Here is a 15,948-nt window from a genome sequence, read left to right as displayed (position 1 = left end):
TCTGCTCAACAAAAAGAAACCTCAGCACAAAAGGGCAGAAACATCCGAGACTGTCACAGGGAATTTTGTAATGAAATATGTCCTAAGAAGTAACTTAAACTTGACAAAACCTCATTCTTTATGATTGAAATTTAGATGAAAATTATAATCAATTAAAATTATATATATATATAATATATTATATATATACACATATATATATATATATATATATACACATTTTATCTTTGATTACACTGTCAGTTTTTAAACCCTGAGTTTCCCTAGTGCATTTGTCAGTTATCGTCTATATTTCCTGCGATCTCCTACTGTACGTGTTTCTCCATTATTTACATTTTTAGTTTTAGGTTGTAAAAATTCAAAAAAGCTGTCTTTTTAGATTAAGCTATAGGCTTTAGAGATACAGTATTTCCTTATCGAGATGTTGAAATGAAGCAGACGCTGGAGGGCTGCCCAGCAGATGGAAGTCACTGCTGTCAGCACGTCTCATGTGCTTTACTGAAACATTCCCTCACCCCACGCCTTCATGTCTCGTCACTGCTCACTTAGTCATGGTTATCACTGATATGGTACATTCATGATTAAAACAGTCTACCTCTGAGAAAAAAACTTGTCATTTAACAGATGCTCTTTATCCAAAGTGACTTAGAGTTGATGAATTACTGTGACAGTCTCTTGGGGCAATCTTGGTTTAACAGCTGAGGAACACAGCAGTTACAGGTCATTAGTGAGAACATCAGGATCTCTAGTTAGTCACTGGTCACTCCTGCCTTAGTCTCAGCCTCAGATGGCACACCCACAGACCACCTGGTTAAGTGGCCAAATACTTTTTGTTCAAGATACTTAGTAGCAATATACACTACCATTCAAAAGTTTGGGGTCAGTAGGATTTTATTAAGTAATAATACTTTTATTCAGCAAGGATACATTAAATTGATTAAAAGTGACAGTAAAGACATTACAAAAGCAAATTAGAAGTCATGTGACACTGAAGACTGATTTGCCATCACAGGAATAAATTACATTTTTAAATATATTGAAAAAAGTTTGAAAATTGTAATAATATTTCACAATATTACTTTTTTACTGTGTTTTTTTAATCAAATAAATGCAGAGCTTTTGAACTGTAGTGCGTTATATATTCTTAAGCAATCTGTAGATTTCAGTTTGATCTCAATATCTGATTTCAGATTTAACCACCCCCTTAAAAATTGTGGTTGTTTGTATTGTCTGTTGGCCTGAAAGCCCCTTCTTGTCTAAATGGGCGGTTCTGGGTCACAATGTAGACCAAACTATATGTTCATAGTGAAAATTCCGACTATGTGGGACTACCCCTACCTGGATTTGAGATAGATCTGAAGGAATGTCTGTAATAAAGAGCTTTTGTTGTATGAAAGGAATGTTCTGGCATGAATACAAGCATAATTCTATAGTCAATGCAATAGCTTACATGAAATAATGAACAATACTTTTAAAGCATTTATTAATCTTGTTTCTACATACTCCACCATTTAAAAGTTTGGGTTCAGTGTAATTTTAGTATTAAACTGAGTGACAGTAATGACATTTATATTGTTACAAAACTTTCTATTCATTAACTTTTGATTCATCAAAGAATCCTGAAATATGTATCACATTTTCACAAATATAAACGTGTCACGCTTTCAACATTGCCAAAATAAAATTAAATGTTTCTTGAGTAGCAAATCAGCATATTAGAATGATTTTTGAAGGATCACGTGACACTGAAGACTGGAGTAATGGCTGGTGTGAAAATTCAGCTTTAACAAATAAATGCAGCCTTTGTAAACATGAGTTCTTTCAAAAACATAAAAAAAAAATAATAATAATCTTTACAACCCCAAACTTTTGAACGTTTTTAATTTGAACATTAATGTATTATGAACAGACATGAAATAACAAAAAGTTAAGTTGTATGAATTGTCGTTATATGTTTGCAGGGTAATTCTTCTTGCTGGAGTTTTCTCCATGTAAACAGTGCTTTACAGATAATTAATTCACAAATTTCTTTGATATATGCTTGTATCATGTGAAAGTTACCAGCTTTACATTATAATGACAATGTAGTTGAAAGAGTTCATATAACAGACATTATGCAATTCTAAATCACTTGTGTAATGTTAACATGTATAATGTTTAGAGATTTTTAAGATTTATAATGTTTATTTTAATGTTTATTGCCTGGCCCCTTGTACCTCCATTTTAGGTACTTTACTATAATTGCAATTTTGGTAACACTTTATTTTACAGTGTGCTTGTTACATGTACTTACTGTAGTAATATCAGTAAAATGTGCTTAATTACATGCAAACCATATTCTTATCCCTACCCTATAGTAAGTACATGTTGTTAATTAATATTACTCAGTACTTAAATATATTATTACACTGTAACAACAAGGACACCTTAAAAAAAGTGTAACTGCAATTTTTTAAATACATTTTTATTTTTATTTATTTGTTTATTTTTATAGACAAAACATCATGCCACAAAAGCTGAAGTTGTATTGAACCCAGAGCATTCCTTTGAACCGTCTCCACTGTGTCCCTCCACAGGTACTCAGGAGCCAAATATAATAAAATGTGGTATGCAGCGCTGGCTTTTGTCACACTTGTGCTGTTCTCCGTGGCAGTGGGAGCCATGTTGTTTATGATCAGGTTCTACACCCACCCAGAGGCCTGCTTCCTCAACAAGCTCTTCCTTGGAGTCAACTGCGGCCTGTGCTTCGTCGTGTCCCTGCTGGCCATCTCGCCCTGCATTCAGACCTGTGAGTTTACCAAGATGCTTGGACTTCAGTGACCTACTTTTGTACTAACAAGCAGATGTTTGTTTGATGTCAGGCAAACAAGTTTATTCATAGTGCCTGGAGCTGGAGCTTTTCCCATGTGTGCAAAAGCCGGAGACTTTTATGCAATCAACAATCATGGATTCTCACTAAACAAACCAAAGTTGAAGGTGAAATTTATTTAGAAAGTGATTTAAAGGCACACATGTAACTTTTGGCCCTCTAGCGGTTAAAAAGCAAAACTGCATGCATTTTGCAGAATAACATTGTTTTGGTTGTGCTTCGGCTCTGCTTGACTGCGGATGAATATGGTTATCCTACTGCTCACAAAACATTCACGACTAGGCTTAAGAGATATGACCAGTTTAGATGGAAAGGATCTAAAGCTTACTAGTTGAAGAGTAATAAAAATCTCAGCTTTGCTTTTACAACATTTCAAATCACTCAGTTCTCGCCATCTCTTTTAAGCCAAGCAAATGTTGATTCTGGTTTTATTACGAGCTCTGTCGCATTTTCTTTTTTTCCAGCAGACTCTCCTCTGTTTGGCATTTTTTTTTAAATGTGTGAAACACTTGTTTGGGGATTTTGTTTGTGCTCCGTGTCAACCGTTCAGCATACACGAGTCAAAGTAGCTGGAGCAGCTTTTCTCTATTTACAGATATGATGAGACACACGCAAGCAAAAACCCGCAAAAAACACCCCTTCGGATCTAAAATATAGTCACTTATAATATGCTTACTATAGTCAATTGGTTTAAGACAAAAACACATTTTGGAAGAAGGATTGATGTATTGATTCATTATATAAATTTTGTTAATTTTGAACAAAAAAAAAAGTACGTACTGTAAGTTATTTTTATTTATTAGTTGCATCTGTGACATTATGTCATTTACCACAGACAAATTCCTGTGGATGGAGTTTGCGGAGCTCAGCTCCATGTAAACCATGTTTACTTTTTAACTGGTATTTACATGATTTGAAAACAAGGTTGGTAAGCTATTCTTTCACATCAGATTCCTTCAAACGCACCTGATGCTTAAGTGTAATACTTTTGTAACCATAATAAATATTTATTCAGGGTGTTGCCTGCTTATCTGCTAAACTGCTAAGCATTTGCTGTTTGTTTTTACAAACTGAGCCAAGTCTAAATTAATAAAAAATGTAAAAACTATCCTAAGTAGGGAAATTCTGGCTGAAACTGGCTAGCTTACATTTCTTTCATGTTATGGCTGATAACCAATAAATGACAGTTATTAAAAAATCTATTATAGTTTGTCTAAATTAAACATGTGAATTTAGACATCACAGGATTATAATGTACAATATGAAAATTCAGAGTATATTGTATATTCATATATTAAGATTACATTTAACAGTGTTATTAAATTATAAGTATTGTTAAAGATGAACTTAAGTGAGATGTAAATGCAGGAACACACCAAGCCGAAGATCCAATGTGATGAATAAAGACCCAGAGTTTTAAAAAATAAATTGAAGACAATTTTACTGAAGAATAGTTTGCAGTTTCATCAGCAGAAGTCAGCTTCAACACTCACAAGGAGTTCATGGGCTGCTCTGTGTACACATTCAGTACAGCACCAATTATACTCTAACAGAGTCCACTAATTACATCATTACTTAATCAGTCAAATTATTCTGATTGGCTAAGAAATAGATAAACAGAGAAAATTTCCACACATGGATTGATAGACATAAGCATGTCTCCATAGATTATACAGATGACAAGACCATTGTTTAGGAATGGAGTTACCCTCCGAGGTCACAGAACTGCTCTTCCAGTTGCCAATTTGTCATTCCATCATCCAGGGTGCCAGTTGTTCAGTTGTTCAAGAATACCAGCACACATATATAGATAGGTTGAAGTTGGTTATCTATATATTTCCCCAAAACATATAGATAAGTTTTACTTTTCTGTCAGTGAGTGGTACAGACAATATTTATCGTTATTCTCTAGTGTTTGAAGATGAAAAGGAAAATAAATGCCTTAACATACGTTAAAGAAATCATTCAAATCATTTAATATTTAGAAGGATCAACATTGATTTATAACTTGATGATAAATCACTCAAAAGATATCCACAACACAACTGTTTTCTACATTGATAATAATAAGAAATGTTTCTTGAGCAGCAAATCAGAATATTAGAGTAATGATGCTGAAAATTCAGCTTTGCCATCGCAGGAATAAATTCCATTTTTAAAATATATTCAAATAGAAAATAGTTATTTTTAAATTTGAATAATATTTACTGTTTTACAGTATTTTTGATCAAATAAATGCAGCCTTGGTAAACATAAACGTCTTTCAAAAACATAAAATCTTACCAACCCCACATAGAGCATGAAACTCTCAAACAGACAGTTCAAATCTGTATGTGCAGCTATTTGCCAATAAATCTGATGTTTTTCTTTGTTCTCCACCAGTCCAGCCCACCTCAGGTCTGCTGCAGCCCGCGATCATCACTGTCTACGTCATGTACCTAACCTTCTCAGCGCTCGCCAGCAAACCCATTGAAAGTGAGTGCGTCTCTCACTTTCACACTTAAACACAGTCTCTCAATCTGTCCTGGGTGTGTCTCAGTGGTCTGTGGTGTCTCACACAGCTTGTGTGTGGACAGAGCAGGAAACAGAGGCTGCAGTAGCTCCAATAATGCATTTCAACACACCATACTCGTACAGTGATTTCCCACGGCCTTATTAAAATCTGTTCTGTGCTCTTTTTCTTTCAGTGGTGGAGGAAGACGGAAAAAATGTCACTGTCTGCGTTCTTCCCTTTAAATCAGGACTGAAGAATGACACTAACATAGTGACGGGCATCGGAACGGTCATACTGTTCGGCTGTATACTGTACTCTTGGTATGAGCAATTCATTTTCTCAGCCTTACCTTAAAGGAATAATGATTTTCTTACTTTTGTGAAGCAAAAATCTATCCAAACTAGGGGTGTTGCAATATAACGGCATTGAAGATAACTGCTATTTGTTATTTAAAAAAAGAAATATTGATGTTGTTTTAATACATCTTATAATGTTGTAAATAATCCAGTGCCAGGAACTGTTTGATTGACACTCAACACTGGTTGTCACCAATCATAAAATTGTAAAAAAAAAAAAAAAAAAAAAAAAAAGACAGTGAGCGAAATTATGTCAAAGAGGACAGACAAAAACAAGACACTCTACCTTTACCCCAAAAAAGTTAGCTTGCCAATGTGGGAGTTTTTTGGATTCAGTAAAAAAAAAAGTTACCCCAGTCTAGAGGAAGTGCCAATCAACAGTATACAATGAGGTTGTCATGGAAATTCTCAATACGAACACAGCCTACTAATCTGACTTCTTCACCACAGACAATTTGAACAACCTCCAGTTGTCAATATAATACCAGTACAATACTACAGTACTTTTGGGGTAATTCCCATCCCAAATGCTCGGGCATTTCCTGTGAACTGTTAGCTGTTCATTCTGTACTCGCTGTACATCGACATAAAACCATCAGTGGTTGACTTTTTAATGTTGTATTCATATTTTAATGCAGTTATCACATTTTAACAAATTTGCAAATAAACCAGTTTTATTGATTGCAATAAAGATAAAGCTATTGGGACCGTTTAGGAATGCCATGTCTGTAATTAGACACGCGGACACATTTTTCAGCACTTCAAATGTTATTTTTAATGTGATGACCACAAACATTACTTGTTCATCCTTCTGAGATTGTCCTCATTGTAAAACCAAACATTTCAAAATGTAGGAAATTCAACATTTGATAGAAAACACTTATTTAAAAATAAAAAAGACAATAATTACCACTTTAACCAGCAGGTGGCGGCAAAGTAGCATTTATTTGCACATATATCAGCCATTTCCTCTAATCATTTTTCACCTAGTTTCATTTTTGACTAAATATTAAACATTATAAAATAACTAGGTTTAAAAATACATTTTGTCAATGTGAATTATGAAATACTCACAAAATCTCATGAAAAACAATAACTTTTCTTAGTTAGCACCGCACTTTCCCTTTGTAATCACAGCAGCTGTCAGTCAGTGCAGCGCAAGATCAGTGATTTCAGCACACTTGTAAAAACACACATTTTATTCAATTAATCTAAAGTGCACAAAAAATATTTAATATTTGAAGCTTTTTTCACACGAAAGTGTAAAAACTGATGGTCTAATTGAATTTAGCCAAGGAGGAACACTGAGGTACATCTTTATTTATTTATTTTTTTTTTATCCTGTCTTACGTTTGAATAACTAAATGAATGCTATGCCTGACTATTTAAGTGACTATATTCTGATTATAAACTAAGTATTACACTACTGATGCTCAACACACCAGCAAATGACTCTCACCGGAAGTTTTCCAGCTGGCTTATATTATTGCGGAAGTTCGAAAGAACGCTCCATGCATATAGCCCAATCCCTTCCCGAATATACACAATATAATATAATATTTCAAGGTAATTCCCCTCCTGAAGTATGGCAACAGCGTCCTGTCAAGAAGCTACTATCACTACCTCAAACCACATGTGATCACCTGGTCTTTAAAGGTGCCCTAGAATCAAAAATTGAATTTGCCTTGGCATAGTTGAATAACAAGAGTTCAAGACATACATTGAGTTTCAAACTCCATTGTTTACTCCTCCTTATAAATCTCATTTGTTTAAAAGACCTCCGAAGAACAGGCGAATCTCAACATAACACTGACTGTTACGTAACATTCGGGGTGTACGCCCCCAATATTTGCATATGCCAGCCCATGTTTCCAACATTATAAAAGGCATTACACAAGGACAGCCAGTATTAACGTCTGGAGCTGCACAGCAGAATTATCAGACTAGGTAAGCAAGCAAGAACAATAGCGAAAAATGGCAGATGGAGCAATAATAACTGACATGATCCATGATAACATGATATTTTTTGTGATATTTGTGAATTGTCTTTCTAAATGTTTCGTTAGCATGTTACAAATGTGGTTAAAGTTACCATCGTTTATTACTGTATTCAAGGAGGCAAGACTGTCGTTATTTTCATTTTTAAACACTTGCAGTCTGTATAATTCATAAACACAACTTCATTCTTTATAAATCTCTCCAACAGTGTGTAATGTTAGCTTTAGCCACGGAGCACTATCAAACTCATTCAGAATCAAATGTAAACATCCAAATAAATACTATACTCACATGATCCGATGTATGCATGCAGCATGCATGACGAACATCTTTTAAAGATCCATTTTGAGGGTTATATTAGCTGTGTTGTTATATTAACTGAGTTTATGCTGTTCAAGGCAAGCGTGAGCTCCGGGGGCGGGGGAACGCGAGAATTAAAGGGGCCGGAACCTATATATTGGTGCATAGTTAATGATGCCCCAAAATAGGCAGTTAAAAAAATGAATTAAAAAAAAATCTATGGGGTATTTTGAGCTGAAACTTCACAAACACATTCAGGGGACACCTTAGACTTATATTACATCTTTTAAAAAGAAGTTCTAGGGCACCTTTAACGTCTGTAAACTCTCACCGCCTTTCTCAGGTGTAAGCTGGTCCAACACTGGTTCCTGCTCTTTGCAGGAATAAAAGATTTATTCAAGGCCACGAGCTCACTGGTCACAACAACTTAGACAGGCTCTCTGAATAGAAAGCTACATGTTCATTTATATCTTTCAGTTGAGTACAAATCAATGTCGCTCAAGTCTTCTTCACTGTGATTGATTATACTAACTGTACTGGTGATTGGTTTGTGATGATCTAAGTTAATCATATGACTGTTAGTTCTACTGTTTTAAGCACTTTCTAGATTCTTTGATCATGTGATGTATATAGATATACATAGTCTTTGACCTGAGCATCCTTAGTCTGCTCTTTTCTGCACATTCCATGTTGAAATATCCTTCTGACCACTTCTGAAGCCTTTACATAAAATATTTCACAGCTTCTATAAAGAACCCTTTATGCCAAAAAGGTTCTATATAAGGAGAAATGTTAAATGATTGCATAATACTTTCATGTTTAACAGGAAGTATGTTTACAAGCTTTTTAATCATACAATTTAATTAAAACTTAATCCATAAAATGATCCCAAGATGGGACTCCTAAAAGGTTCTATATGTGATGCGCCTGACAGAACCCTTTATGTTTCTTAATAGAACCTTTTCTTCTGAAAATCTGATATTGTGATGGCCCTAATCTAAACTGCATTATAAAAAGCACTATGAAAGATATTACAGTGCATATGATGACTCATACACTATATTCCAAGACTACTCAAGTCATACTGTATTTTTGGTGTAACAAACGGACCAAAATTTAAGTAATTTCCTTTGAATCTTCCCCCTTGGTTGTAATTCTCAAAAAAAAAAAAAAAAAAAAAAATCTTTTGATTATTAAAATCTTGTTCTTTTATAATTAAACCATCTCTCGTGTTCCACTGAAGAAAAATGTAATACAGTTTGGAAAGACATAAAGATGCTTAAATGACCGTATGTTGTATGTATGTAACTGTCCCTTTAAATAAGCTCAGATGTTCTTAGCCTTGATGGAAATCCCCATAACATGTTATTTAAATGGGTGATCCCAAAAACGATCCCAGAAGGAACAGAAACACATAATTATCTAGCTATGACAAGACGTTCATTTAGATTTAAATGCAGGTAGTCTGGTAGGAGGGGAGTGAAGATTAGAAGCTCTCATACTGTCAAGACGTGAACTCACATGTGTTTCTCATCAACTGCAGACATGTCTGCTGAAGCTCTCTCTTTAGAGCCGCTCCTCTCCACCAAAGCCATATTTACACACATGTGATTCACAAAAATATGCGTTAGTTGTCAGCCCAGTTATTCATTGTTGTGTCTCCTGTCGAAAGATTTTTGCTATATTTCTAGTTTTTGTGACGCAAACAAAGCTTTGAAGCATAAAAAATCTGCGTCTGTCTTGATGAGTTCTAGTCCATGAATGTTCTACTTTTACATTTGACAGTTAAAAAAGAACACTGCCCCCCTGTGTCTGATGCCATTTGAGTTGACATAAAAATACTCTTTCCCTCCAGTTTGATCTCCACCACCAAGAGGAGTACAGCAGCATTGCAAGTGTACAGGAACGATATGCCTGAAAATGAGGTGAACATTTGCTATGTTCTCTCTACTGTGTTTAATACAACATTACATCAAACTAAAGCATTAATCGTGCCTTCTATTTATTTTTTTTTCTCTTTTTTTTCAGAGAGCACGCTGTTGCTTCTGCTGTGTTGATGATACAGGCAAGATGCTTATTTCAACCAACACCTCTTTTAGTATTTTAGGACACCACTTGAAGATTTAGGAATTTAATTATTAGGAATAACATATTTTCAATAATAATTAGGATGATATACAAAGTAAAAAAAAGGGTAGATGGAGCCTCCAGGTGGTCAAGAAGAAGTACTACAGGTTTCTTAAAATAGCTATTTTTTATATACTGTATATATTTTCCAGAAGACTATGATGACGAGAAGATTGCAGGAGGACAGAATGTGAAGTATGATGAGAAAGATGGCACAATCTACAGCTACTGGTACTTCCATTTTGTTTTCTTTCTCGGCTCCCTCTACGTCATGATGACTGTAACCAACTGGTTTCAGTAAGTATATAAAAACATTTTGTATTCTCTTCTTTTTTTTTTTTTTTTTATTATCTCTGAATGTCTCAAGCCAGCTATGTCATTCGCCTGTCTGCCTATCTTGAGTTATTATCTTGAGTAAATAATGTTCATGTGTGTGTGTGTATATACACCGATCAGGCATAACATTATGACCCCTGACAGGTGACGTGAATAATGAATATTTAAAAAGTGAACATTTTGTACTCAAATTTGATGTGTTAGAAGCAGGAAAAATGGGCAAGTGTAAGGATTTGAGCGAGTTTGACAAGAGCCAAATTGTGATGGCTAGACGACTGGGTAAGAGCATCTCCAAAACTGCAGCTCTTTTGTGGGGATGTTCCCGGTCTGCAGTGGTACGTATCTATCAAAAGTGCTGCAAGGAAGGAATAGTGGTGAACCGGCGACAGGGTCATGAGCGGCCAGGGCACGTGGGGAGCGAAGGCTGGCCTGTGTGGTCCGATCCAACAGACGAGCTACTGAAGCTCAAATCAAGAAGTTAATGCTGGTTCTGATAGAAAGATGTCAGACCAGTCAGGGTGCCCATGCTGACCCCTGTACACCATCAAAAGCGCCAACAGTGGGCACGTGAGCATCAGAACTGGACCACTGAGCAATGGAAGAAGGTGGCCTGGTTTGAAGAATCATTTTTTCTTTTACATCGCGTGGATGGCCGGGTGCGTGTGGGTCGCTTACCTGGAGAACGCATGACACCAGGATGCACTATGGGATGAAGGCAAGCCAGTGGAGGAAGTGTGATGCTTTGAGCAATGTTCTGCTGGGAAACTGGTAGATTTTTCCCCTATGCACCTGACTTAAGTTTGCCTGATCCTGGGGTGTTTCCTAATCAACACCCGAGCGTCTACTGGCGACACTTCCATACCTATTTCCCGGGGCGTCTCCTAATCGACACCCAAGGGGCTACTGGCGACACTTCAATACCTATTTCGGTCAACATCTTGACCCTCTTAAACCTAGTGTTCCCTAACCTAACTTGCTGCACAGCAATAACCAGAGACTCCAGTTGTTGTCCTTCAAAGCTTTTATTCAAGGCTGGGAGAGTTCTCCCAGAGAATCTCTCTCCGATCAAAGGAATACAGCAGGTTTTATAGGATTTCAGGTACATCTCACAGTCAATATAGTGTGATCTATTACTAATTATCATCAGTCTTTATATGATTGGTTCAGATTTAAGAAAAGCAACTTGGTTCCTCTGCCCCGCTTACTGGCAGAGTACATTTTGATAAGAACAACTGAATCACAAGATCATTAAAAAATATCACAGGGTTAATAGTTCACTGTTTACTCAATAGGTCAAAACTATTTTTTTTTTCATAGAGAATTTTTCCACTTGTAACAACACTCAGTCCTAGTGACTATTTCTCTATTTCAAAATTAGCTTGTTAGGCCTGTAGAAGAAAAGAAATGTTAGTTCATACACAAAACCTTGTGTCTTGCCATCCATGTGGATGTTACTTTGACACGTACCACCTACCTAAGCATTGTTGCAGACCATGTACACCCTTTCATGGAAACGGTATTCCCTGGCGGCCTCTTTCAGCAGGATAATATGCCCTGCCACAAAGCAACAATGGTTCAGGAATGGATTGAGGAGCACAACAACGAGTTTGAGGTGTTGACTTGGCCTCCAAATTCCCCAGATCTCAATCCAATCGAGCATCTGTGGTATGTGCTGAACAAACAAGTCCGATCCATAGAGGCCCCACCTCGCAATTTATAGGACTTACAGGATCTGGATCTGCTAACATCTTGGTGCCAGATATGACAACACACCTTCAGGGGTCTAGTGGAGTCCATGCCTCGACGGGTCAGGGCTGTTTTGGTAGCAAAAGGAGGACCAACACAATATTAGGAAGGTGGTCATAATATTTGCCTGATCGGTGTGTATATAATATTTATCAAGATTTATATTTTTTTTACTAATGTAGTCAGTTAATTTTATTCATTTTATTACAATAGTACTCTTATTTTACTATACAATTTCTGTGACCTAATTAAAGCCCAGTATTCAGTTCTGAGGAACATGAGGGTTAACACCAGAAGGTCAGATGTCACCGTGCATAATTCATATTTATATGATCTTCTCTCTTTGCAGTTATGACAATGCAAAGATCGAGAGGCTGCTGGAGGGGAGCTGGTCAGTGTTCTGGATCAAGATGGCATCATGTTGGGTCTGTTTATTTCTGTACATGTGGACCCTGGTGGTTCCCATGCTCTTCCCAAAGAGATTTCAAGCCTAAAAACTCTTCACACATGATCCAGTATCACCACTGTCCATTTACAACTACTGTGTGTGTGAGAGAGAAAGAGAAATTATGATGATAATGTTTATGTTGTTTGTTTGTGTTTTTATTTGTTTTATTAGTTTTAGTAAAGTAACGGCTCAAAAGCTACTTATGTTTTGTTTTAAGTATATTTCCATGGAGATTTGTTACAGAAATCATGTTATGGTTGCTCTCATACTGATGTAGGGCTCTTGTTTTCCTCTAACATGAAGGTATAAAAACAAAGCATTGCTCAGGCTCACACATCACCTGTAAGTGTCTTGCTTGTTACGCTTTTCTTTTGGTAGCTGAAGAATTCTATGCAAATCCAAAAACCATCTGTGATTTTCATTCAAGAGTTTGTCCGCATTTTTGAAAGTACTATATTTTTAGGTTTTTAGTGTTTTTATAGTTATGTTATTTCACTACAAGGGTGTTTTATTAGGGAAACAAGATTTTCATTTGAGTAAATATATATTTATTTAATAGAAAAATATCTTGCCTGATTAGGTAGGACTGCTGCCTTGCAAGACCACCAGACTACACCATCTATCCATCAGTTGCATGGTTGCACTCATGGGAACAAAAACGAGCTGAGAAATGACTCTGCAAGGTTATTTCTGTACATGTATATGAATAGATTTACTCATATGAGAGGTCTTGTTACTGTATTTATTGAAACATCCTCATAGCTTCCTTTTAAGACTGCGCCAAAACAATATTTCCAAATAAGTCTGCAACATTCCTAAAGTTTACTAAAGTCTTTCGGTTTCATCTTCAATCTCAGGTAGTGATGAATGCTACATATTTAGCATATGGTATTTCCAGTGAATCATACCATTCTAAGTAAAGCATGTGACTGCCATTCCCAGTAAAGGTTTGTACACTGATTTGAAATGGACGGGGAAAGCCAAGGCCACAACATTGTGCCCCAAAAACCTAAACTGCCATACAGATTGTCATCAGATTGTTATATGTATGGCCCACAGCAACATTGAAACATTTCTCTTGCTTACTTTCCTTATTTTGTTACAATTTAAATGGTGCTTTAGACCATGGATGTCCTATAATATTTTATCTCAGCTCATGCAGTAGGCCAGCAAGCATGCCATTTGTCAAAGAACACGTTTATACCATCTTTTATACTTCTAAAGCATTGTTACAGCTCTGTACAGCTATTGTATTTAACCTTTCAGAGGTTTTTATTGCTAAAAGTGCATGTTTGTGTTTCTCGATTGTGGTGTTCGGTTTACATAGTTACAGGACCTGCCTATATTAGACGTACTGTAGCATTCCTGATGCTCCCTGCTAGAAAAAAAAGTGGTTGGCTTTGTCATTGATGAAGGAAATAGAATCTAGAACTGGAATTATTTGACATTGTATGGTTATTTCCTGTGTAGCAGTTGTAGCTGCCCTAAATGTTTTGACCAAACTACAGACAAACCAAAATCTCTTCATGATGTCTGAGTCACTAGAATTGGAGCTGCCATGTTTTTACTTTGTTACTTTATGAATAACTTCTCTTCAATGCCCTAAAGAAATCTGATGATGTTTTTGTAAGTTTTGAGTAAATTAAATCATTGCCTTAAACATTACATGTTACAACTGCATCAAGCTATACTGTTTTATGTAGCCTGTGAATAATTTGATGCTCAGTATTTGGTGTTTGTCTAGATTAAACATTATGCTTTCCTTTACTTACAAATATGCTGAACATAAATGTGACATTTAACTGCAATATGTGCTTTATGTAAATAGTCCTTTGTAAAGATGACCACTAGGTGTACTCATAGTATTGCAAACAAAAGTAATCTTGCGCTTAGTGCGGTTTTCACTAATTTCGCATGAAGGCATTATAATCCAAAAGTATGTACAGTAAGTTTAAAACAGCTTTCTTCCTCATTTATATGCCTTGTTTATTATCATTATTATTATTATTATTATTTACTTTTTCTCATCATTTCAATGTTTCATGAAGGGTCAAATGAGTTTAACTGTTGCAGGATCAAACCCATATTCTTTATAGTGTTTTTATTGGTATTGCCACTTCTTTCAATAAAAAAGACAAATGGATTACTGTAGTCCGTCACTTTATTTATTTATTTATTTTATTTTATTTTTTTTAGTTTAGATCCATGGTCACTATGAAGTTTGCTGTTGCTGTATGAAAAAGATCTGACTGACATATACATATATATTCTCAATTTTGGGATCAGTAGGATTTTTAAGATTTTTTTTTTTTATTTAAAATAATATAATTGAATACAACTAATGTATATTTATAGCCAATTATAACTAATTAACTAATTTGTCACATGATCCTTCAGATATCATTCTAATATGCTGATTTGCTGCTCAAGAAACATTTCTTATTATCAGTGTTAAAAGCAGTTGTATTGATGTATAAAACAGAATAGGAAGTTCAGTATGTGTTTGAAATAGAAATCTTTTATAAATGTTTTTAAAGGATTAGTTCACTTTCAAATGAAAATTAGCCCAAGCTTTATTCACCCTCAAGCCATCCTAGATGTATATGACTTTCTTCTTTCTGATGAATATAATCAGAGAAATATTCATTAATATCCTGATGCATCCGAGCTTTATAATGGCAGTGAGCGATACCAGTGAGTATGAGCTGAAGAAAGTGCACCCATCCACATCCATCCATCATAAACGTACTTCACACGGCTTCGGGGGGTTAATAAGGGATTCTGAAGCGAAGTGATGCATTTGTGTAAAAAATTATCCAAGTTATGAAGTAAAGTATCTAACTTCTGCCAGACCGCCTTCCGTATTTAAGTTACGAAGAAAGTGTAAACTGGCATCACGTCAGTTACACTTTTTCCGTAAGTTGAATAGGGAAGGCATAGGACGTAGCGTAAGCTTTGTGAACTGCAAGAGTTTTACACTTTCCTCGTACGTTGAACACGGAAGGCGGTTTGGCGGAAGCTAGATATTTTACTTCATAACTTATTATAACTATTTTTTTTTTTTTACACAAATGCATCACTTCGCTTTAGAAGGCCTTTATTATCATCCCGGAGCGCACATTTATGATGGATGGATGTGGATGGATGCACTTTCTTCAGCTCATACTAATTAATCCCTATCACTGCAATCATAAAGCTCGGATGCGTCAGGATATTTATTAATATTTCTCCAATTATGTTCATCAGAAAGAAGAAAGTCATATTCACCTAGCAT

General features: G+C 35.6%; 1 protein-coding gene across 2 annotated transcripts in view; it reads left to right on the top strand.

The window, feature by feature from the left end:
• The window catches only part of serinc5 (serine incorporator 5), a 29,495-nt gene extending 14,684 nt beyond the window's left edge, over positions 1–14,811 (top strand). The window contains exons 6-12 of one of the 2 annotated variants that reach the window (XM_067408140.1): positions 2,577–2,788; positions 5,252–5,344; positions 5,557–5,683; positions 9,873–9,942; positions 10,046–10,082; positions 10,300–10,441; positions 12,576–14,811. In XM_067408140.1, the coding sequence (XP_067264241.1) occupies positions 2,577–2,788; positions 5,252–5,344; positions 5,557–5,683; positions 9,873–9,942; positions 10,046–10,082; positions 10,300–10,441; positions 12,576–12,720 (826 nt within the window). In that variant the 3' untranslated portion in view covers positions 12,721–14,811. Of the gene's footprint in view, positions 1–2,576; positions 2,789–5,251; positions 5,345–5,556; positions 5,684–9,872; positions 9,943–10,045; positions 10,083–10,296; positions 10,442–12,575 lie in introns of both variants that reach the window. The other variant, XM_067408139.1, reaches the window with a different exon arrangement.
• The last annotated feature ends 1,137 nt before the right edge of the window (positions 14,812–15,948 follow it).

The sequence above is a fragment of the Chanodichthys erythropterus genome, chromosome 13 (genome assembly GCF_024489055.1).
Source record: "Chanodichthys erythropterus isolate Z2021 chromosome 13, ASM2448905v1, whole genome shotgun sequence".
Classification (NCBI taxonomy): Eukaryota; Metazoa; Chordata; class Actinopteri; order Cypriniformes; family Xenocyprididae; genus Chanodichthys; species Chanodichthys erythropterus.
This window is presented reverse-complemented; position numbering and strand designations above follow the sequence as displayed.